The sequence below is a fragment of the Danio rerio genome, chromosome 8 (assembly GCF_049306965.1).
Source record: "Danio rerio strain Tuebingen ecotype United States chromosome 8, GRCz12tu, whole genome shotgun sequence".
NCBI classification, from domain to species: Eukaryota; Metazoa; Chordata; class Actinopteri; order Cypriniformes; family Danionidae; genus Danio; species Danio rerio.
In genome coordinates, this window is record NC_133183.1 from 44,346,945 (window position 1) to 44,372,551 (window position 25,607).

General features: G+C 36.0%; 1 protein-coding gene across 2 annotated transcripts; it reads left to right on the top strand.

Annotated features, from left to right (window-relative positions):
- Positions 1-239: 239 nt before the first annotated feature.
- Positions 240-14,501, top strand: fmodb (fibromodulin b). 2 transcript variants are annotated; one of them, XM_005167241.6, is made up of 4 exons: positions 240-344; positions 513-591; positions 7,218-8,170; positions 13,374-14,501. In XM_005167241.6, exons 3-4 carry the CDS (start codon positions 7,234-7,236, stop codon positions 13,523-13,525), a joined length of 1,089 nt encoding a protein of 362 aa, XP_005167298.1. In that variant the 5' UTR covers positions 240-344; positions 513-591; positions 7,218-7,233; the 3' UTR covers positions 13,526-14,501. The 2 variants fall into 2 exon arrangements, with proteins under 2 accessions (XP_005167298.1, XP_073767056.1); XM_073910955.1 differs by lacking the exon at positions 513-591.
- The last annotated feature ends 11,106 nt before the right edge of the window (positions 14,502-25,607 follow it).

Consider the following 25,607-nt stretch of genomic DNA (forward strand, 5'->3'; position numbering starts at 1 on the left):
TACAACCAACAATATAACATGCCTAATTTTACTAGGGCAAATGCCACAGAAATGCATGTAAACACACAAAGCCTGTCCTGTGTAAGGATAATGATAAGGCAGGGGTCCCGTCTTGACAGAATCCATGAAGTAAGGCTGTTAAAATGCAGATGTTTTGCGTTCTCGCACATGGTACTTATGTTCACTAAAGCCTCAGGGCACAAAACTCTGCATAACATGTTAGTGAGGCATTAGACAAAGGTTCACTGTATTGGCTTTACACTGAAGGGTCTGGTCTGTAAAACTGTATCCATTTATTGGAATACATTCTACTGTATAAATTGAAGCGATTTACGAGTTTCAAGGTACAGTTCACGCTTTTTTCCATAATAATTTAAAATGTATTTTAAAGTTATTTTATAGTTAAGTGAATGTGACTGCATGTGTATGTACTAGGATAATGGTTTCATGGCATCTTGTTGTTTGCACGGCTCATTTTATTACTCTCTCTCTTACTCTCATTATTTTTGTAGTTTACCATTTTCCAAAGCAACTGAAGCGCACAAACACAATACAAAACTATACTGAAAACTACAGAGGTCACAACCATAGGTAGGTTTAATCTTTATTCTGCATGTAAAACAAACTTCATTAAATTTCTTCTATGATAAAATGTTAATTTATAGAAATACAATTCTTTTGTCTGGGTTTTTTCTATATTCTTTTTCTTTTAACTTTATATAATGTTTATACAGTATATTGAAAATAGTTTATTAACCTTAGATCTTTAATTTTGCAAATAATTATAAAGAAATGACAGGTTTGAAAATCACTACTACTACTACGATAGTTTTTATTTTACTTTGGTGGAATTTAATTTTTGATCTATCTCATTATTGTTTGAAATATGTTTACTCTGCTTTGAATAGATACTTCATGCTTGAAAGATAATAAAGTTTACCTCATCTTTTCATTTGGTAACACTTTATTTAGATGGTCCATTTAAGTATTAGTAATATCTGTTGATACTGCTCCTTCAACAGACATTTAACTAACTATAACCCCAACCTAACAGTCTACTTATAATCTAATGAGAATTAGTTGGCATGTAGATGCAATTAAATTCAACAAATGGACCTTAAAAATGAAGTTTGATCTTTCATTTTAAAGAAGTTTACTTATCACTTAAAATACTTGAATAAAAACCTCTTCTTAATCTTTTTAGTCTGTCAATTTAATCAAAAAGAGATACACAAAGTTGAAGTCAGAATTATTAGCCCCCCTGAATTATTTGCTCCCGTAAATTTTTTCCCCCAGTTTCTGTTTAATGGAGAGAAGATTTTTTTTGACACATTTCTAAACACAATAGTTTTAATAACTCATTTCTAATAACCGATTTATTTTATCTTTGCCATGATGTCAGTAAATATTATTTACTTTTCAAGACACTTTAATACAGCTTAAAGTGACATTTAAAGGCTTAACTAGGTTAAGTAGGTTAACTTGGCAGGTTAGGGTATAGCTTAAAGGGGCTAATATTTTGACCTTAAAATGTTTTTTTTTTTTTTTTTTTTTTTTAACTGCTTTTATTCTAGCCGAAACAAATTAGACTTTCTCCAGAAGAAAAAAATAATATCAGACATACTGTGAAAATTTCCTTGCTCGGTTAAACATCATTTTGCAAATAATAAAAAAAAGAAAAAAAATACCCCCTTTCCTCCAACCAAATTATGCAATGCATGTTCAAACATGAATGTGTGATCAAATATAATTCTAGTGTGTTGTTTTTAACATCGCCTTAAGAGGGGAAGCTCTCATCTGGACAGCTGTCAGAGCTGGATTAATTGATCATCATCTTCGCAAATTGCACCGAAGCTTCCTCAGGCAAAACTCTCTTCTCTCCATGAAACTTTCTGTTACAATAGGACACATTATATCATGTGGGATACTTGCCCAGACCTGAGATAATTTGCTTAAAGCCTGTTTTCATGCTCTCCTCTGACAGATATCAAACATACCACATGCAAATAGTGATGATGATTTATTGTAATTATAGTTTTTATAGAGAAACCATTGTGGAGGAAATTAGATTTATGTTTATGCCTTAATGCTTGTAATACTTGTAATAATTTATTTTAAAACTGCTCAATTTTTATGTGCCTTCCAGTGATGTAATATAATGATTTACAAATACTTAAAACACTGCATTTTTTTTATTTTTTTATCTCTCTCTCAGGAATTATGTTACACTTAGTAGTTAAAAAAATGTGTGCTTTTACATGAGTACATTTAAGTGCTGTATTTTGTTGCACTATTTTCAACCCAGGCTCATTCTAAAAATGTAACCCTATGTACAGTTCTGGAGACCGCCAAATTCGTCCCAGGAGGTACATTTTTTATTTTTGTGAATCTGCCAGAGGCCGCTGTGTACGCTCTTTGAGATCTCAAATTTCTCTCACGAGTGCCATTTGTGCCTGCTCTTTTTGCACAAATCCAACAGAGGCCACTGTCGACTGACTGACTAACTGACTGATCAACTGACCCATTCTCCTCCTTCCCTAAACCTTACTGATATTGTTTTAAAAAGCACTGATTGACGAGTGCTCACCCACTTCCCTAAATCCATCTGAAAGTGTTATCAAAAACAAACCAAAAAAAAAAGTAAGGCCGCCTGATTTTTACCACATTTTCACATCTTACCACATTCTTACCACATTTATTCATTCATTCATTTATTTTATTTTCGGCTTAGTCCCTTTATTAATCCGGAATGAACTGCCCCTGTTATTTACTTGTATATTTTATATTTTGGCTTTTGTTTTAGTCTTACCTGCTTTCTGGAACCGATCTTCGGAACTCAAACCCCGTCGTTGCGGTCAATTCCGCTCCAGGACACAAGTCCACTGACACGCTGCGAGCCACCAGACAAACTGGTAACAGCAGAAAAGCTGTCCACACGGAAGTAAGCAGTCAGCTGGTGAAGCGAAAAGGAACAGCATCATACCGACCCGTAGCCTTTGTTGTAAAGACGAAACCATACGTAGCTTTGACTACATAATTTGTGATCTCCAGAAATGTACTGTATATAGGGCTACGTTTTCAGAATTAGCCAGTGTTGACTATTTCCCTTCAACCTGAGGGGTTAATTGACAAAAGTAGAATCAAGAAAGCCAGGACAACAGAAAAGGTACAGCTTGATCTAGTTTAATTGGGCCCACTAACATGGATGGATAAGTGATGGCATGGGTATTGCCGACAAAGCGTATGTGTTTGTGTGCATGGAAATGTATTATCCCTCCCTGCCTGTTAAATTTGATCTAATCCATGTCCTGAAACATGCACCCCCTCTCCTGCTTTTACTTCTCATTCTAATGGAGGGAGCGATTAGTTTGTGAATGAATCTTCGTTATGAATGACTCATTCACTTAAGTAAGTAGCACACAATACTACAAGTTTCTGGAACTGCAGCGTCTTGTAGTCATATATTTTTTTCATTGTTTTCTGATTTTATTCAACAAAACTAGCATAAGCCTAGAATTTAGTGCAAGTTGGTGCTGCTTTTCCTTTTGGTGAATACAGTAAGAGACTGTATTATTGTCAAAGACGTTACTTGTTGAGCAAAAAAGTTCGTAACATGCAAAAACGTAACAACGAAATCTTACCTATGGAATGTTTTGCTTTTGTGCATTGTTTTCTTTGTTTGCTCATCACTACACCCGTACACATTGCTAAAGTCCAGCATCTTCATATTGGCACACTGACTAGTGCAGTTGAATGACATTTGTCCTAGGGGCCCTGTACAAATGTGGCGGCTCTATTGACACATTTTCAGGGTTAGTATGCGATATCTGTTGTATATATTTAAAGGATAAAGAGCACATTTGCTGCATCTATTAACAGACCACGTGATAGATCACAGAATCAATCATCCAAGTATGGATAAAACCTGATGTGAGCCAATCAGGTGACAAGTTCAAACACGCCCCTCTCGCCCACCAATCAGGGAACTCCCATTACTTTCATTCAGAGAATTAAAAGAAACATATTAACAAGGAGGCGTATTAACAAATTAAATCATTCACTTTTTCTTAAATCTGACCGGTGGACATTCATGCTACTAATAATTTATTGTGAAGAATATATCAAACACTTACCCAATATTGCAGATGTATTTAATCTGTTTTGTTTATTTTATCAAATTTATTTAATCTTTATCAGTATGATCACTTATATATATCATTCATTAATATACTTGTCGGCTTAGTCCCTTTATTAAAAAGGGGTCGCCACAGCGGATTGAACCGCCAACCTATCCAGCAAGCTTTTATGCAGCAGATCCCTTTCCAGCCGCAACCCATCTCTGGGAAACATCCACACACACATTCACACACACACTCATACACTACAGACACTTTAGCCTACCCAATTCACCTGTCCCGCATGTCTTTGAACTGAGGGGAAAACCGGAGCACCCGGAGGAAACCCAAGCGAACGCAGGAAGAACATGCAAACTCCACACAGATCCTTCTTGCTGTGAGGCAACAGCACTACCTACTGCGCCACTGCTTCGCCCATATATATGTATGTGTATATATATATATATATATATATATATATATATATATATAGAGAGAGAGAGAGAGAGAGAGAGAGAGAGAGAGAGAGTGAGTGTGTTTAATGTCAAACATATTAGTTATTTATTGGATACAACTGAATAATTTGATTCACAGAATTCTGTTATCCTCGATGCAATGCAAAAGTTACATTCAGGAGGTGTACAACTGTTTTCATTTCCTGACTTTAACTTATATCGGCAGCTGATATTAACGGGTGGAGTTTAGTGTTTTTTCACTTCATCATTGTCAAGTCTTCTAATGGCCGCACCCATACATACATCCTCTTTTTCTACTAATTCTCTGCACAACATTAAAAGCACAAGATTTTCTCAGCTCAGTTAGGCTAATTTAATTTTAAGTTAATTTTAGACAATCAGGCCTTTGCATCTCTATCAGCTCCATCTACTTTTGCAAACAATGCTTCATTAGTATGCAAAGAATATCAAACTTAACAGAAGTTCAGTTATTATATCACCCTTAAGCAATACAAATACAATTTTTTTATGAAAACTAAAAGAGACAAAAATATGTTTAAATTGTATTTTTTATGTAGTATTTTCCCAACAAGGTAGCAAACCTCCAATTTATTTTGGCTCAATAATACTAATATTAATACTAGTGTTGATGAAACTGTTAATTGCAGTACTTATGTTACAAATGCAAATACAGCACTGTATCTCAAAACCATGACATTTTAAACATCATTTTCTGCAATAAACAGATTGCATATTTTCATAGTTTTTATGGCTATATAAATTTTACACACTTTTTCTCGGAAACAGATTATGTGACTAAATAGACAGAGATGGTCACATATATAGTACACATACAGTACACCCCTTAAAAAGGAGGCATTAAACAAATCTAAAATCATCCATAAAGGAACTAAACACTATCATGATAAAACAAGGCTCATCACTATGTGGATCAATAGTATGAAGCTGCAGGCCCGGAGACCCAACTGCACGCTCAGACCTGCTCGTTCAGCTGCTAGACCTGCACTTCCAGACCTTCACAGTGCCACCTGCTGTTTAAAAGATCGACTAACCTGATTTCAGCTGCTTCTAAATTGTAATTTAAACTATTTTCTACTATAAAATATTAGGCTATAATTGAATAGATTATTATATGAAATATTAAACATACTAGATTTTTGATTTAATGCATTAATTCTGTTGTATTTTTATTCATTGCATTTGTAATTAGATATTGTTCAGTTATTTCAATATTTTCAGACATTTGTTGTTGTTTTTTACTATTAAGGATTTATCACTGTTTCGTATTGAGTTTAGGGAATGAATATTATCTTCATATACAATAAATTTCATACACAAACAATTATAGTACTCTAAGTAATTTTCTCACAACAAACTTTATTTTTTGTACTTTTTCATGAGGTCCTACAAGTCAAGTTGTAAACAATGCATAGAAAAATTGTAAAAAATAATAATTGGAGTAATAATTATTTTTTACGTAGAAAATAACATAAATGCTTTACATTCTTATTGGGAAGATTTTTCATTACTAGAGCAAAAAAATGGAAATGTCTGCAGTCTTTGGTACATTGTATTATTGTTGGCAGAGACCCACTTTTTAAATGTAATATCAATCTGGGGAAAAAATACACACCACAAGCAAATTATTTCTGGTTTCACCTAAGAGAGCTCACATTGTAAATTCTATGCAGATTAACTGATATTTTGATTTCCAAAAAAACGTGTTTGTAATCATTACAGAACTTATAAATAATTGATACACTGTTATTGTCTTTTGTAGCACTTTCAGATAGATAATAAAGTAATATGTACTGTTGACCTATACAGCACTAAAATACATTACAAATAATAATTGTGCTATATATTATAGCCTACATTTTATTTTAACATTTTTACTTTAAAGTTTTTTTTTATTTTGCCAGAAAACATTGCTAGAAAATTGTCCCAGAATAGTAGAATAATACATAAAATAATAGCAAGCTTTAAATATCATAAAATAATGCTCTTTTGACACTAATTTTGATCAAATCAAACACTGAATTAATTGTTTGTTAGTGTAATATTTTACACCACATTGATTTATGTCATAAAACTTGGTAATTTTCAGGAATTGCTTTAATAATCAATAACCTTACTGGCGTTTCTGATGTTGCTACTTACAAGAAAGTGCTGGTCTGAGTGTGCAGTTGGGTCTCCGTACCTGCCGCTTAACCCAACCCAACAGCCGAGGACTGTGCTCGCAGATCTGAGCGTGCAGTTAGGTCTCCGGGCCTGCAGCTTCCCCTTACTCATGTGGATATGTTTTTGAACGGATTAGCAGCATCAGGCAAATATTGGGGGACAATAAGTGTTTTCTAGCACTAGGGGTTGCATGTGGTAGTGGAATCTTATAGGTGGGTTGCAGAAAAAAGGGTATGCGCTGGTAAAACAATTTCCAGCGTAATTGGCAGTACATTCCACTGACTGCGATGAGTCCTAACAAATAAGGGACTACAATTGTCAAACCTGGAAGAAAAATATATGTTATTTATGATTGATTCAAATTAAGTAATATTTATTTTACAGCTTTTGTGTGTGCATTAACATACATTTTATCATAAAGATATTTATATTTGTGTTCTGACAGGAAACCTGCAGTGAAAATGAGAGGCTGGATTTTACTGCTGATCCTGGCAAGGCTTGTCAATCTTTCCATGACACAACCAACCAACTCTTTAACCTGGCTAAGTTATCTTCGTAACCGAGCCTACAGTCATGGCTATGGTCGTAGTCACAACGGCAATTACGCTTCTCTAAGAAATGAGGATGAGCCTTCTGTGCTAGACTGCCCTTTGGAATGTGACTGCCCTCCTGCCTACCCCAAAGCAATGTACTGCAACAACCGCAAGCTACAACATGTGCCGTTTGTACCATCTCATATTAAATATGTATACTTGCAAAATAACCAGATCACAGGCATCACAAATGGGGTCTTTGATAATGCACCAAATTTAACTTGGATCATTATGCATGCAAATAAACTAACCTCTGACAAGATTGGTGATAAAGTTTTTGCCAAACTTCCAAACCTTCAGCGCCTCTTTTTACAAAACAACAACTTAAGTCGTGTTCCACAGGATTTACCACATTCCCTACGAGATCTACACCTGAATCACAATAATATCTCAGTGGTACCGCTTAATTCTTTCCATGGAATGAGCAACCTGACAGCTCTATATCTTCAAGCAAATGCTATAGAAGACCTAGGCAATGCACTCAAGGGTTTGCTTTCCTTGACCGTTTTAGACTTAAGAGGGAACCGATTGAAAATGATTCCACAAAGCCTGCCACCAAAGCTGAGCCAACTCTATCTTGAGTACAACTATATATCCAGCATTCCTGCTGACTTTCTGAGCCAACGGCCTGATTTGCGCTTTGTACGGCTGTCTCACAACCAGCTCACCAATGGGGGAATTCCAGCCAATGCTTTCAATGTCAGCACACTTGTTGAACTCGATTTGTCATTCAACAAGCTGGAGAGGATTCCGACTATCAGCACCAGCCTAGAGAATCTGTATCTCCAGGCCAACAAGATCAAAGGTACAGAGAAATTATTTGAAATGTTAAGCAAATGTCATAGGGCATGTCACAGCTACTCTATTTTTAAAGAAACACATTTAAGATTTCATTTGCATTCACATGCATACAATATTTAGGAGTAATTTACATTTAAGATATAATTGCTGGAAAATGTACTCATTATTTACTCACCCTTAAGAGGCTCCAAACATTTATGAGCTTTTTTCTTCTTCTGTTGAATACTAAACATATTTTAAAGAAACCTGTAATCATTGACTTTCATAATAGAAAAAAAGTAAATACTATGAAAGTCAATAGTTACAGGTTTTCAGCTTTCAATTTCAAATTAATTTAATTAATGTTTTTTTAATTTCCCCAGACCCAGATTTTCAGTTATAAATTGATAAAAAATAGAAATGTCACTAAAAGAGCAGAAAAAATCTATTGCTATCTATTGTAAATTTACACAGGAAAACAAAGTAACAACACATTAATGTTACAGTGTTACATTAACACCACTTAGTAAAGTATATACAGGTATTTACAGGATTGTTAAAAGTAACAAATAGGAAAAAGATGATTCACCCCAAAATAAATAGTTTACCCACAAACTGACTCAAACTCAAATCATTCTCTCGATTTCCAAGCCAACTTCATATATTAAAGTCATTCATTCATTTTCCATCGTTCCAGCGTATGTTTAACAAAGTGGATGCTCTTCCAGCCGCAACCCAGTATTGGGAAAGATCCATACTCACTCAATCACACATATACAGTACAACTAATTTAGTTATTTCAACTCACCTATACCGTATGTCTTTAGACTGTGGGGGAAAGTGGCGCACGTGGAGGAAACCCACGCTAACACAGGGAGAACATGCAAAAATGCCAGCTGGCCGTGTAAGGGTATGGGTGTTGGAGGAGACGAGGCAAGAACCCAATTGCAGTAAATGAAAGACTTAATTGAACAAAAATAAACAAAACAACTTAAACCTCCCTGTGGGTGAAAAACATTAATACACACTAGGGGTGTAACGGATCATGGTTGACCCGCGGATTAATACATTTTTTTACTGTTAGATTAATCCTAAATTTTTAATGATCGCCGAGAGATCACCTCTCGCGTCATTGGAATCACATATATGAAAGCATTAGTCTTTCCTGTAAAATATAAGGATGATGGAAGAAGTTGTAGTAGTTTATTTGGGATGTGGTGTGTTTCATTAAAGCTTTTTTCTGCCACTACTTGTTTAGCTTGCAGTGATGCATTCAGTGTAAGCAGCACGATTAATCATTAAAAGTTCAGGATCTTAACACCCACGCAACATAAATTATAAATGATGGTGATACGCACATATATTAATCATAAAAGATCCAGTTTTTAGTCTTTTGAGTTAGTTATGAAGATACAAACAGTCAAATAACACAGAAGTACTGAGTTAACAGTTTATAGTTCAGATAAATCTACTGATGTTTATGGTAAAGATTAAAATCACCGTCATGTGCTCAAAAATGAAAGTATTACCCACTAATTACATCAAACAAAAGGTGGCGACAACAGGCCATCAGAAATATGCCACTGAATAATACTTCAAAAATGATCCATCTAGCAATGAAACATGAAGTTTTATGAGTGAATAACTGAATCATTTATTGAAAATGAGACTAAAAATAAATATGGGTTGTACAAATTATAATGTAGGATTTATCCATTTAGCATTATCAGCAACATTAGCAGTAACAGCGAATCTTTCACAGTACTGAATATTTTCAATTCAATATTTTACAATTTATTTTTATTTAGCTGATCATTTTCTTCATTTTACTTTTAATAAAACTACAGGTTTTAAGTTGTTTATTAAAACCAAAAGTGTCTTGCAGCACTGTTTTTGAAATAAATGTAACGCAAATTACATGTTATTGTCTCCTTTTTGGCTAATCCGAAAAATGGTCCGATCCGGCACAACAACAAAAAAAAAAACATAATGTGAACCGTGAGATTTTTGATCCGTTACACAACTAATACACACTATGCTAGACTTGACAGGATTTGGCACAACAGACACAAGATCATCCACTACAAACTTAACTATGTCTTCAATGATGAGCTTCATGACAACAAATTACATCTGTTTCAATGATAATGGAGCAGTACAGGACAGAACACACTAGGAGAATAATGCTGCGGTGCGGTTAAAATAGAGTTTGAGTATGCAAAATTCTGTTGTACAGCGCTGCAAAAAGGGGTGGTATTAAACAAGATGATTAGACAATAAAAAAGCAAGCAAATGATCCACATTTTAAATTTCCTGTCAAGAGAGGTAATGTTTTGATCATCTGTTGATCTCATGCAATCATGTGATGCAGTCTTGCAGGTCAGAGTTCACCAAGCTTGAACTTTCCAACGCAGCAAACCAGCTCGCGCTGTCACGGTTTGTGTAGAGGAAAGGGGCGAGAACTCAAGTGCAGAACTAAATGGGTTTTTATTAATAGTAAAAATAAACAGTAAAATAAACTACCCTGAGGGGGGAAACGTTAATGAAAAAAACGAATAAACAAACGCAACATATGATAACGAACTCGCACAGGACAGCAGACATGAGAAGAATATAAGGAGAAGTAAATTAACACAAACAGAACAAAGAGGGTGGGACTACACAATAGACGGGAGAGCACATGACACAAAGAGACAACACTAGCCATGCGCTCACATAAAACGAGACTAGAACATGCAGCCAATTAGAGAACTCATTAATTGTGTGTTCATGACAACACAAGCACAGGGTGCATGTAAACATACACCACGTGCTAAACATAACACCAACAGAAGACTGAACGCGAGACACTAGTACACGAAGAATGAAAACACTCATCATGCACTCACACATGCAGCGTGCACATCCCAGTCTCATCCCAGCGCCGACCAGAAATGAAACCAACTAGACTGAGACGCTGGGAATGAAACACCACGCTGCAGACAGATGAACGTGAACACCCAGATGGGAGCGCACAATTGCAAACACGCATAGACCTCCTGCCCCCGCATCAAGCGGGAACGCGCACAGTCCAAGTGCGTTCACAATTGGCGCTTAAACAGAGACACGCACAATGACAGAAACAGGACAAGACAGAGCTAGTATTCCAACTTTGCTACCAAAACAAGAATTTACAAGACCAGAGTGGCAGAACCCTGACATGCATTTCTGGTCTGATGCATTTGCATGCGTATGAATGTAAGTCTTTGGGGAGAAAAGTGAACTGACAAGCAAACAGGTGGACATAATGATTAAAAACAGGATAAAGCTGCGGTCACACTAGTGTTTGATAATGCACAATTCTGTCGTGCGGAGCTGCGAAAAAGGGGCGGGATTAAACAAGATTATTAGACATTAAAAAAGCGAGCGATTGCTCCATGTTTTAATTTTCTGTCCAGAGATGTCATGTTTTGATCCTCGGTTGGTCTCACGCAGTCAAGTGATGCGATTTCGCGGGACAGAGTTCACCAAGCTTGAACTTTGCACCGCAGCAACCTGCTAAACTTGACGCATGACCCTGCGTTTCCGGTCTGATGCATTCGCGTGCGCATGAATGGAAGTCTATGGGAGGAAAAGGCCAGTGTGACCGCAGCTTCACAAAGGGGGTGGGACAAGATGATAGACGAAAGAGCACATGGTACAGACAGCACAACATAAGCCATGGGCTCACATACAAACAGGACAAGACCATGCTGCCAATGAGAGAACCCATTGACCACATGCTCACATGAAACAAAATACTAAAGCACCTAGCTTCAATCTAAACATGAAACCACATGCTACACAACACCAACACAGCAGAAAATCAACAAGACAGAGACACTGAGCAAAGAACAGCATGCCACAGACAAAACAAACACAAACCACTGAGCCGCCGTGTTGCCTATTTATTAAAGTTACTAATTTAAATTTTTTTAAAAATATTTTTTGTTACAAAAACACATTGATCAGCTTCATAATAAATGTGTTAATTTTACAATTGATGCATGTGCTTTTGGAAGCTTCAGAAGAAGGACCACTAACCAACATTATTGTAAAAGATGGAAGAGCCAGGGTAAAAATTTGAAACATCTCTTTCTGTTCATCTGAAAAAAGAAAGTAATATAAAGCAAGGATAGCTTGGGTGGGTAAATTATGCCTTAATGTTCATTTTGGGTGAACTATTTCTATAATTAGATAATTAAGTGTGTTGATTAATCATTAATGACCTGATGTTAACCAGAATCACTGAAAAGACTGAAAATAATACATACATACACAACCTGTTGTATACAGTCTATGAAAACAATTTGATTGATCTTTACTCTTACAGTTGCCATTTTGATCTACTCAGTAGGATTAGGCATTAGGCTACTCTAATGCAGGGAGTTCAACATAGGCTCAATCTAAAAACTTAGCCTTATATACATTTCTGGAGATCATGAATTATATAGCCAGAAGTAAGTATGGCTGCATCTCATTTTTAAAATGAACGCTACGGGGCGGTATGAAGTCGTTTTTTTTTTTTCATGCTTATCAGCTGACTGATGACCATATAGACAGCTTTCCTACTGTTACCAGTTTGTCCAGTTAGCTCGCCCTGTACGTTGGTGGACTTGAGATGCAGAGAGGAGTTGAGCACGATGGCGGGGTTAGAGTCCAGTGAAAAAATGTTCCAGAAGGCAGATAAGACAAAAACAGAATCCATAAAAATTAAATAAACAAGTAAATACCTGGGTGACAATGTGGTCAAATCTGAAAACCTGGTATAAAAGCAGGCGAGGGCTTTTCTTTTTCTTAATTGAATTTTCTCAAGTGAGTGGGCGGGTCAATCTGTGCTTTTTAAAAAAATACTATTGGTTGGGTTTAGGGAAAGAGGAAGGTGGGTCAGTTGATCGGTCAGTCAGTCAGTCATTCAGACAGTCAAACAGTCACTCGACAGTGGCCTCTGGTGGATTTACGCGAGAAGAGCAGGTACGAATGGCACTTACAAAAGAAATTTGAGATCTCAAAAAATGTACACAGCGGCCTCTGGGGGATTTGCAAAAACAAAAACTGCAAAAAAACGTAGCTCCTGGGACATATTTAGCGCACTCCAGAAATGTATATAGAGGTACGTTTTCAGAATGAGCCTGGGTTGAAGGAATTAATGTAAAGATTTATTCTCTGTACGTGCATGGACAAAGCAATATCTGCTTTTCATTTCCCAGAATTTTCAGTGAGCAGCTTCTGCAGAGTTGTGGACACAAACAATTATTCTAACCTGCGTGTACTGCGACTGGAGGCCAATGAAATTACCCCACGAGATATACCCAATGAAGCGGTTCTCTGTCTGCGCCTGGCAACCAACATCGACCTGTAGGCCTGGCATCAAGCCTTCAACAGTGCATCAAATTATTGTCAGGCATGAGCTACATGTAATGAATCTATAGCTTTGCTTTGATTTGCAATTATGCTTAACAAAATTGTAAGTCTTGTGCTTTTTCTGAATTTACAACCAGTGTTAAAGTGTGAGATTAGGCTCTCTGATTCAGGAACACTAGCTATGTTTCCATCCAAAGATGTTAATTAAATTTATGCACAAAATTGAAATATTGCAGTAAAGATATGTGAATAAAGCACTAATTTAAAGTTTCCATCCAATGAGGCAAAGAGAACAAAATTGTCACTTATATCAATGATAAAATATCAGAACAAATATCCATAATAAAAACAGAATTTGCTAAGGTAGGAGAAGCTGCATGCAGAGGCGAACTGGCCATAGGGAGCACCAGGACATTTCTCGGTGGCCTGACAGTCAATCTGGCCTGCCACCGAGACTATGGCCTGCCGTCTAACTTTCCCTGGTTTTCACTCATTAATCGAACCTTATGTGGCTTGAGCTACAAAAACTTTTCCCGGATGAAAATGCTGTCCCAGTCCACCCCTGGCTGCATGAATCGTTTCTTTATTTAATAAATTACTTGCGCCTCAAGTAATAACTGTGTGGTGGTGTTTAAAGGTGTGAGATGTGGAGCACAGACGCTCTCAACAATTTTGGATGTAATAATTAATATAACAACACTAATACTGAAATAGTTATGTATTTTAGACCAAGAACAACATTTTAGATGGTCTACAATGTGGTCTGCCTGATGGTTTGTCCATTCACACACATTTTAAAAATGTTTATGTCCAGACGAGCCAAATTACACAATTTTAGCATATACAAAATATAAATAATCACCGTGGTATGTATATAAAAATGATATGAAATACTCAAAATTTGATTTAAAAAATCGTTGGGCTGTTATCATAATTGTACAAAAGCAAACAAACTGCAAAAAAAAAATAATAAAAATAATACATTTTTGCCCATATGTTGCCCATTTGGCCTTATTTAAGCTGGGGCCCATATTCAACCCAACAAAATGCCCACTCCTAACCCATGCCCAGTTGAAACTTACATAGCCAAGAAAAATCCTACAGTATGTGGGGCTCACATGGACATGTTAGCTGAGCAGTTTGCTCGCTTAACCTTACATTTCTCAAAATCTCAGCAGAAAATCAATAAGTAACTCCACACACAGCATCAGCAAGTTTGATTATATTTATGTCAGACATCTACAAAAGTACCTAGTAACATTTATTGAGAACTATAGGTGCTAATTGTTTTATTCATTGTAGTATTGTAGTATTAACATGTGAAACTATAAAATCTATGAAAAAGGCCAGTCAAATGCCTATGATATTGGCAAGTGCTAACTCACAAGAGCAACCATTTCACAATTAGCAGTATTAAATGAGCACATGTCAGACTGCACTTCAGACATTTACATCATTGAATAAATCCAAACTACTGAGCTCCTGACTTTCAGGGTTCCAGTGTTCCTCTGTCTTTCAGTGTGTGTGATGGCACATTCAGTGGTAGTTTGACAAGGAGCACAAACACCTAGGCAACTGTCTGAAAGAACATGATAGCTATTCTCTTCCAGGCAGCTTTGGCAGTTGGGTAGATGAGCCTCTAACTCAGCAGCTGGACCGATTAATTGGGTGCTACATGGGGCCAAGAAAAAAAAAAAAAGTAGAACCCTTATGGCCTCCAGTCACCTTCTTCCTGGAGGTGCATGGAGAGCTTGTACAGACATGAAGGCATTTTTCTTTTCCTGGTTGCTCATGAGTTGCACCCAGATGACCCTTCCCCTGGTGTCATGATTGACCTCCGCATAGAGACAGACTATGAACTCCAAGTTAGCTGCTCATGCCTTGGGGAGGGTGATGGCCATGCTGGTGGTCCAGAAACATCATATTTGGCTTATTCAGGTCAATATGTGGGATGTAGACAAGGTTCAGTTTGACACTGCTTGGGACTTTTCCCAGGAGTTCTCTGTTCATGGACTGTTCAGCTGCTGTTAGTCCCTGTATCGGCTGCTGCTCTGTGAAAGCTTCCACCTGCAGATTCCAAATTTTCTTCATTGCTGCAGCCCCTTTCACTGACAAAGTTCGGTAAATGGACATTGAAGCATCCATGAGAAAAGGCTACTCCTTTTCTGCTGCAGAGCCAGGGATCCCATCTGCAGCGCAACATCATGCCACTGGCAACTATATTAGCCCAAATTAGCAGGTGCAGTTATTTCTCTCTTTGGGTGTGAAAGGTCTGTGACTGGCTGCCTTTCAGGACACAATCATGACAAATTTTGTCACAGGCTATGAGTGCACCAGAGGACTACTTTCTGTTGTACCTCCAGCCTATAGATCCTGTTAGAGAAGTAAAAGCTACTGTCTTACCTTTAGCTCTTCATCGAGAAGTACAATTTACAACTTTCTGTTGCTACACTGCTGGTGTGTCAGTAGCCGCGTTTCCACAATCGCACCAAAAGCTAGTGAGCCAGGGCAAGCCAAGGCCAGTCGTGTTTCCATTGTCACTTTCGGGGCTTGAACGGGCCTAAGTGGGGTATTCTCGGGGCCCCGAATACCTTGGGCCAAAGAGGGCCAGCTGGGGCTTCGGAGCTTTGGGTAAAAGAGAGGCAGACTTTGCCTGAGTCTGAGATAGCTTGCCGTCATTAAACTAGTTTTCCGATCGCACACGCAACAAAAAATAAATAAATAAGGGAAAGAAAACATATAGCCTTGCATAAAATAATAAAGTTTTCAGTGACATTCTTTGCTGCATCCTCCTTGATGTTTCAATAACTGATCTGAGATCGCTGCGTGTGTTGTGAAGGACAGATCTATCGATCCTCGAAATCATGATCAGCAATGCAACGATTGGCTGACGGCACAGCAGTGTAATGAAATCATCTGATTAATATTCAATTGTCCATCTGAGCAAAATTACATCAAATTAGCAGTAAACGGCTTGTTAAATATGACACGCAATAACCTTCCACATTTGTTGTGAGCTGCAGGCTTTCCATTTTCATGTGTCAAGACAAGAGTATTCATCATGTATTTCAATGCAAATCAATGTATTTAGTTCCACATTTAGAAAAGATTTTCTTTATTATTGTAGCCGTTTTTTATTCGGTGTAAAGAATAACTGGTTGTTTACAAAAGCGTTTTCATATTGGTAAAGGCGTCTGCAACTTTTGTGAAGCATCAAATCACAGTGACCAGCATATTAACTGTCAAAACATGTTTATGACCGCATATGTATTATTGCTTTAAAAAAAGTCACATATTGTGCATTTCTATCATACACAATTTGTACTAAAGCGATCAAAAAAGTTAATATCAATAAGTTTTCTCTTTGCACCATTAGGTGGCAATCTTTGTACTTTCATTTCGAGGGTGCAGATTGCATACGTTTTATTAATATGTATAACTTAATTTATTTTATTAATGACTATAACTTTATATATATAGTTAAAAAATATGTACCATTTTCCCAAGTGTATATAACTACTACTGTAAGAAAATATCAGAATTCGGAACATACTTTCTGTATTATCTTTGCTTGAACTAAGCCAATCTAATCCTGTTTATATGAATTGAACCTGCTCCCGATCAGGTTTGACCTAGCAGAACTGTTGCTATGACAACAACTCTCGGATCAGCTTTGAAGAACGAAACGATCCTGGATCGTGTCAAATCGTCAATATCTAAATCCAGCTAACTGAGTAATGCACGTACGAAGAACAGACCCCTGGATAGTGCTGCTCAGCCAGCCAAAAGCAACATTGTCAAATTGCTTCTTATTTTTATTGCAATAACTCCAGCCACATAATTTTAATCCAAACTCACATTACCACAGAGATCCCAAGTAAAGCAATCATTTTCACAGCAGGGCTGACTTCTGAAAACTTGTATTTTCAAAAAAGACAAAACATTTTATTCTCAACTAATTTTACTTGAGATTTTGAATGCCTGACAGAAATAAAGTCAAACAGGTTACTAATTAGAAAAGTTGCTGATGCTTTTTGTGGAGTTGTTTAATGATCATTTGTTGAGATTTTGAGAGATTAGTTGATTTCACCTGCGACTAAAGTCCCTTAGGGGCATCATTTCTATGTTCTTACTGTCTAAAAGAAACATCTAATATACATAAATTGGACACAATGTAGTATATGCACAGGGACTTTTTTTTCTCTAGGGTATAAACTATATCCAAATTAATTTGCTGATTTGAAAGGCTAGCAGATTATGGCTTGCAATTATGAAAATTATGAGCAGAGGCCAAACTTTTGCATAAAACTGTATGCATCGTGATGCATAAATTAATAATGATCTCTTTAATAAAATGCAAATCAGCTACATGTGTCTAACAATATCAACAGCAAATATGGTAGAAGAAGGGATTTACAGTAGATTTCTTTTTGTGTAAACTCTGATTTTGCTTATAACATTTTGATTGACATGATTAGTTAATCACTATTTTAAAACCTTCAATAGTTAATAGTTTGCATCTTTAAACTCTTAGTAAATGCATGATGATGGTGTGGGTGGGGAAATGTTTTTGTTTTTGTAAATGTGAACCACATTTTCTGTCAGTTAGACATTTTTTTTTTTCTGTGAGAAGTTAGTTTACGAGGATAAACAAACCCATATCTGGAATCTGAGAAAAGTTTAAACGTGGACATGTACAGCTCCTCCTAGAATGTAAACGTTTGATCAGAGCTGTCATTGCCATTTCAACAATAAAATCTAAGAAATATACATAGTAGTTTTTTTCTTTTCTTTTTACATATTTTACATCTTTTCCTCATTATTTATGCATTTATTTGTTTTACATTATTGTCTTTGTTTATCGGAATATATCTGTGTTTGTGGTGATGCACTGTTTCTTGGAAGCATTTTGAGCCATCTTTAATCGGATGAACTTTAATGTTTTCTCCTGAGAGCTCACTAATCCCAGTCATATTCATTAGGTTTAATAAACAGCCTTGACCTTCAGAGAGAGCTGTAAGGGGATCTGGTTCCTTGAGGACAAAGTACATGTTAATTACTAGAGGTGAGCTTGTTGCACACAACCCAAAGGAGTCAATAAAATGTCAACATGTGTCTGCACAAACATGTAGTTTCAATCCTCTAAACATTGTCAAAAAGTTTTGAAGTCAATATTTAAAGACATTAAAAACATATACATTTATTGATATTACTGAAAATCTGCATGAAAACAGTTCCATTACAAAAAAAAAAAAAAATATATATATATATATATATATATATATATATATATATATATATATATATATATATATATATATATATATATTCCATTTGACATAGATCAATTGTGCAATACATAAATAGTAAATTTGCAGAGTGCTTATGTACTGTACAATAACACAAAAAAAAACAAGAAAAGAAAAGAAAAATCCATGTTAATGGTTTGTTGTAAGCATGCATATACAGACAAATAAACACGTAAGAATATGTTAAATCATTTTCAATTACCACTTAGTTAAGGATTGAGTAACTACTTTCTTTACTTGAGTGCAGTCATGCAGTGGTTGGCATCACTGTTAAAACCGTTAAGTAAATAGAGAGATGCTTACTTTAACAAAATGATCAAAATACAATAACTGCTTTTCTTTTGCATGTGTGATTAATGCATGTGAAATGCTATAACATGCTTCCATTACCCAAGTCTTAACAAGATATTAACACAAAGTACATAAAAAAAAAAAAAACATAATCCTAATATACATGCAAAACTTCTTAGGGGATTCACACAGCATATTTGACTTCACATGCAATCTTTGTGTTGTTTCTGTGCTCTCTGAAATATATCCTTTAATATTTTGCCATTGCATCGCTGTGAACCTGGGGCCTCATGTATCAACGCTGCGTACGCACAAAAACTTTGCGTACGCCAGGTTTCACGCTCACGTTTGGATTACCTAACGATGAAATGAACGTGAGAATGTGCGTTGGTCCACGCCAACTTCATGCCTGGCGTAAGTGCATTTCTTATGTGTGTTTGTTTTATTTCCATTGTCGACTCCTAGAAGAAATTGTGTTGAATTGCACACTACAAATGGGACGAGATCATCCGCATGTCTAGCAGGTATATAAGGTTTCTATACCATACAGTTAACCAGCCAAACATTAAAGCGCAACTTGCAGTGATTGCCGGTTTTCCCAATGTAGTCGGAGCGATCGACTGCACGAACATTGCTGAAATGGTGCCATCTGAAGATGAATTTGAATATTTGAATCAGAAACATTTCCATTCAATAAATGTGCAAATATGTGATGCTCAAATGCCCTTAACATAATGCACACACTTAATAATGTTTACTACTTGTGCTCGTGATGAAGAGTAGGCAAAATCAGATATGTAATGAGGAAAAAAGTAGAATGAGTTGATCAGACGCTGGATTCGAACCGGCTTCATGAATGACAGTGTCAAAACATGCTGTCATGCACATTACAAGCTTTGCCACTTTACTCTGCTGATATCTGCTCTCTTTAGCTTTGTTGTCTCTGTCAATCAAACGGACGGAAATCAATCAATTAGCTCATTTCAACAACAAACTTGAAAAGCATCTGCTCATCTGATTGCTACAAAGTAAGATCATCAGAGTAAAATTTACTCAGTTCAGAGAATAATTGGTCCCTCTCTAAATTGAGCAAAATTTACTCAGAGTTAACGTTAATTAAACAATGATGGGGTTAATTAATTGATGATTGAGCACTGATGATGAACACCTGCTGTTAATAAGCAGAAACAGAAAAGAAGCAGCAGCAGCTTCGCTCATTGATAACCTGAATGACTTTATTTCTGTCAGATATTCACAAAAGTCCATATGAGATTTATTGAGAATTAACTGTTTTAGTTCTTTACATTTTACAAAAAAAAACATGTTTTTTTCCCCCTGATGCCACCATCGTGGCGAAAAGTGGTTGATTTACTTGGACTCAATTTCTATTGTTAGTTTTACTTTGCTTGCTAAGACAATTGTAAAGACAGCAAATGTTATCAAGTTGACTGATCCTGTATTGAGTCTTACTCTTGGCAAGAGTAACTGTATAAGAGTTTTTGTTTGACTTAGCAAATTATATTTAAATGATGGTTTATCATAAAGAAACAAAATTCAGTGTTTATCAAGAGAATGGATCTCAGCTGTGGTTTTTTTTTTTTTTTTTTTTTAAACACATTAAGCATCTGAATCAATTCAGAGACACAGACATCAATAATCAGTGTATCTATCTCAACAGTGGTTAGAGTTTTATTTATTTTTGGCTGCATTCATCTATAGTTCCCAGCATGCACTAGGGGAAAAAAAAAAAAAAAAAAAAACTCACCATAGTTGAGAAGCATACTCTGATTCTTTATGTTTGTGTGTTTTATGATCCAATAACAGTATTGTTAAGTTCCATTTTCTGATACAACATTAATTTAACTTAATAGGTCAAAAACTATTTTTCTGATTTGACCAGTGACTAAACCACCAACTATCCACAGTCAAGTATCCACAGCTCTATGGCTCTCTTTATACAATATTTGCCATAATACACTACTTGACAAAGAGAAACAAACATTAGAAATCGAGTCAGAGTCCAAGTAAAGCAAGTACTGTTCTCCTCAATGGTGACAGCTTAAACACAAAAACGTTATTTATTTATTTATTTATTTATTTTTTAATGTTGTTGTAAAAAATGACTTATTTAATTCTTAATATTATTCCTATATGGAATTTTGTAGAGTATGGCAGAAATAAGGCCAAACAGGTTGTTAATAAGTAAAGCTGCTGTATGTGGAGTTGCTTGATGCACTGCTGAGATTTTGAAAGATTTGATGTGCTTTATTCAGCTTATTTTATGTGAGGCTGTGACTGAAGGTTGGTGTAGTTTTGTGTTTCTCTTTTCTGTTTCTGCTTATTAACAGCAGGTTTTCATCATCAGTGCTCAAATATCACTTAATTACCCCATCATTGTCTCATTAACTTTAACTTTGCTGCTAAGTAAATTTTGCTCAATTTAGAGAGGGCAGTGGCGCCCCCAGAAAATTTTCTTAGGGGTGGCCAAGTAAGGCCACAACAAATCTTGTGGTGGCACACAAAAAAATATGAATTGTGTATATATTGTGAATAAAGAGTAATGTTATTTTTTTGTTTTTGGTTTTAATGAATTCCAATAATTACTCTTGAAATATTGTAATTTATTCCGCAAGTACAAGTGCAAACCAAATAAAAATCAATATTTAGTCTAAAACCTCTTTCAGGTAAGTTATTTCTTGTACAACATACAACATATGCCATGTCTAACATTAATGAATTATGAATAATGAATATGATTAATGAATGAATTAATAAACCAAACAAAACCCAACAAAATTTTGAAAAGCAGATTTCAAAATGCATCTAGTTATTTATTTTGGATTTGTGGTTTTCAATCAGATGAAACACAACTTTCTCATTTCAAAAATAATAATTTCTTAATAAAAAGTGTGCAATCTCAGTGAATCAGCTTCGTCAGTGGCGCTGATCAATCCACAATAATTTAGTGGCTGCATTTTATTTATTCATTTATTTATTGAAGTATTGTGAATTTAAGTAAATACATTTAAATTAATAATATCAGCAACTATCATATTGGGGTGGCCACAGGGGCCCCTTGGGGGCGCCCCTGAGAGAGGGACCAAATATTCTCTGAACTGAGTAAATTTTACTCTGATGATTTTACTGTGTCTTTACTGTCTTCCTCTGTACACTTCAGAAATATGCTACAGCATGACGAACAATGCATGACGAAGCTAGAATTTGTCCCAACTCCAAGTAGATTTACACAGGTCAGGATTTGGATAATAAAGAACCCAAAAAAAAATAAAAAATAAAAATAACAGTGTATGCTTAGCCTAAAACAAATTTAGTAGTGATGGGAAGTTCGGATCATTTTACTGACTCGGATATTTGAGTCTCGTTCATCAAGATGAACGAATCTTTTGAGTCATTTCGTTCATTTGGTTCAATTTGCCAAAATATTATTAAAATGTTACTAATTGCTTCCAAACACATCTACAACTAGCCCAAAAGGTTGATTGCATGACAAATAAGTCATAAGTAGAATATAACAAGGATAAAATAATAATTCAATGTTTACCTGCTCTTTTGTCTATGAAGGCATTTTTGTCTCTTTGCTCAGCTCACCTTTTCATGTCTTCAAATGTCAGGGGTTCATTCACGTTCTGACAGTCACATATAATCTTAATCAATGCACAGTCTAAGCCGATAGGAGCCATGATCATTCGTTCATCACGTGACAGAATGAATCAAACCCAAGGACTCGAGAGATGAACGGTTCAATTCTTTTTCCGGCTCTAAATGCATATGATTGGCCCGTGAGGAACGAGTGACTCAGACCTGATAGAGGACTCGAGAGATGAATGGATCAAAACTTTTTCTGGCTCTAAACGGCAAATGATTGGCTCGTGATGAATAAGTGACTCAGACCTGATAGAGGACTCAAGAGGTGAGCGGATCAATTCTTTTTCCAGCTCTAAACGCAAAATAAATTGAAAAACTGAAAAATAAATGATTGGCTTCTGCCAATGTGATGAAGACTTGAAATTAACGATACTACCTGCACAAATGTGCGCGCGCGCGGATGAACGAATCACTCCCTGAGAGGACTCGTAGTTCCTGAGTCATATTGAAGATTCGTTCAAAAAGAATGAATCGTTCATGAACAACCCATCACTAAAATTTAGTTGTTTTCACACTGCAAGACTATCTGGGGTAGCATTCAGCTTCTGTTGTGTTCACATTGCATAATGGATCGGCATGACTTTACATTAGGAAGGATCACAGACAACTGTGCCTGGTTTGGAAACTATACATCCAAACACGTGATAACTGATAAGGAAATAATGCAAGATCCCACATGAAATCGGAGTTATTATATTACCTGGAAATGCTACCTTGTCGTAGGCTACATCTCAGAAAAAACCTCAAATGGACATGGGTCTGTAACAAAATGTGACCAATTCAAATTGCATTCTGACTGTGTGCTGTGTTTGTGTTGCTGGGACCTCAACTTGTCTGGACTATACGTTCTTCTTGATAATCTTCCTCATCACTGCTATCTGAAGGTGCGGTCATCATGCATGGCCTGAGGTGTCCTCCTCATCCTGCCCTAACTGCTCTATGTCACTTTTGGCCCATTTCCACAGAGAGGTACAGTATGTACGGTACGGGTCAGTATGAGTCACCTTTATCAAGCTTGCATTTCCACTGCCAAAAGGGTATTTGTGTATAAATGTTCATTACTAACCTTTCTATCAACATGATTTGATTATAACTGCAGATCAATGACTGTGCAAAATAGCCTAGTGTAACGTCTGCAATTATATAAAATTTATAAATACAGCATATATGAACACATACAGACCCTTACAGTGTTCGATATGTTATCAATTACAGAAAAACTACACACAGCATATATTTAGTCCTTATTTGGGTTCAAAAACAACACAAAAGTATAGTCCACAGTCAGAGTAAACCTCTCATATGTGTCTTTAATCTTCAGCAGCACATGTAACCTCTTGTTAGAAAGTAATTACGTCATTCCGAGTTCATAATACTATATAAGGTGATGATAATAGTTAAACATGGCAGTTTGTTCATGTTTTAAGTTGCAGATGCATTATTTGCTGCAGTTTTTTTCCAGCTTCTCTTTTGTTTTTCTCATTCTGACAGGATCAGATACCAAAGCATGTCAATGAGCATGCGCACGTTATTAAAATGAGCTCAAAAAAGATGCGCGGCGAGGTCAGAGAATGTGAAACCTTGCGCGCTTTAGACAGGCTTGTAAAACAACAAGAAGACACAGCAGATTTAGACACACAGATTTCAGATTTCTTGGCTTTGTGGCTGTACATCAAGACAACAACAAAATTTTTTGAGCTCAGGTCGACCATGCTTGTTATAATATGTATTATGATTGTGTAATGTCTCAGCTGTGTTTTTAAAATTGGCGGTTCCTTTGTTTTCATTTTTCTACTTCTGTGAGTGTAAGGTCCACCCAGTTGGTCCAATGGAGGTGTCCACTGGTGGATGAAGGTTCAAGGCCTGTTCTGTCTTTCCAGTGCACAATGTTGATTTACTTCAAATTTAACTCATATCTGACTTCAATTTGAATATGAAGTGGTTTTAAATAATAATATATTTATCTTTCGTTTTAGCTGACTCCAATCATAAAGAATATAATCATAAGAATCATAAGAAGATTATATCATTATATAATTTAGATAAATGTTTAAACCTTTTGTCTTTAACTACAACTGTAGCAACTATTACATTTGTTAAATCGGGTTGCTCAGATTGCCCCGGTTGATGGCGTCCCTCATGGTCACACTCTTGTCATTCTTGAATATTAAACAGAGGTAGATGACTACTACTTTTAGATAGCTGCTCCCATGCTTGCTCATTCTAAAGTATTTTTAATTAGTCCTCCTTAGATGTACACCCTTGAGTAAAGACAATATCATTTCCAATCAGAGGTTAGGGCCATTATTATAAATGTAACCGACTACTGTACTCTATAGTAATTTTGGTTTCACCAAGCCCATGATTTCTCATAACTTAATTTAGAATAACCTTACTTTCAAATAAAGGTCAGGTACCCCATCTAGGTTAGTTGTGCAACTCCTTATTGTCCTAGACGGAAGTTAACGCCCTTTCCACTTAAGTACACTTGAATCAAAATCAAGAGTCAGTCGGATCCCTATAATACAATTAGTGTACCCAATGCTCCATCTCAACTGGATTTTAGTCCGTCTACTGACCTGACACAGGAAGTGCGGAAACAAGGATACAGTGTAATCAACTGGAATGAATAATTACAAAGTAAGCAAAATATGTTCAAACATAACAATTAAATATTCAGGTAAATGTGTATTATGCCAATTCTTTCAATCAATTCATAAACGATCAATACAAAACATCCAATTCTCAAAGATAAATCCAAGATTAAAAAAATGCATACCTGACTTCAGAATATATATAACATGGAGTGTTAGA

Bases quoted from the DNA above. Each gene is read 5' to 3' on its own strand.
- fmodb (XM_005167241.6), top strand. From the start codon at position 7,234: ATGAGAGGCTGGATTTTACTGCTGATCCTGGCAAGGCTTGTCAATCTT. The intron at 8,171-13,373 runs GTACAGAGAAAT...TTCATTTCCCAG, and splicing joins CCAGGCCAACAAGATCAAAG to AATTTTCAGTGAGCAGCTTC.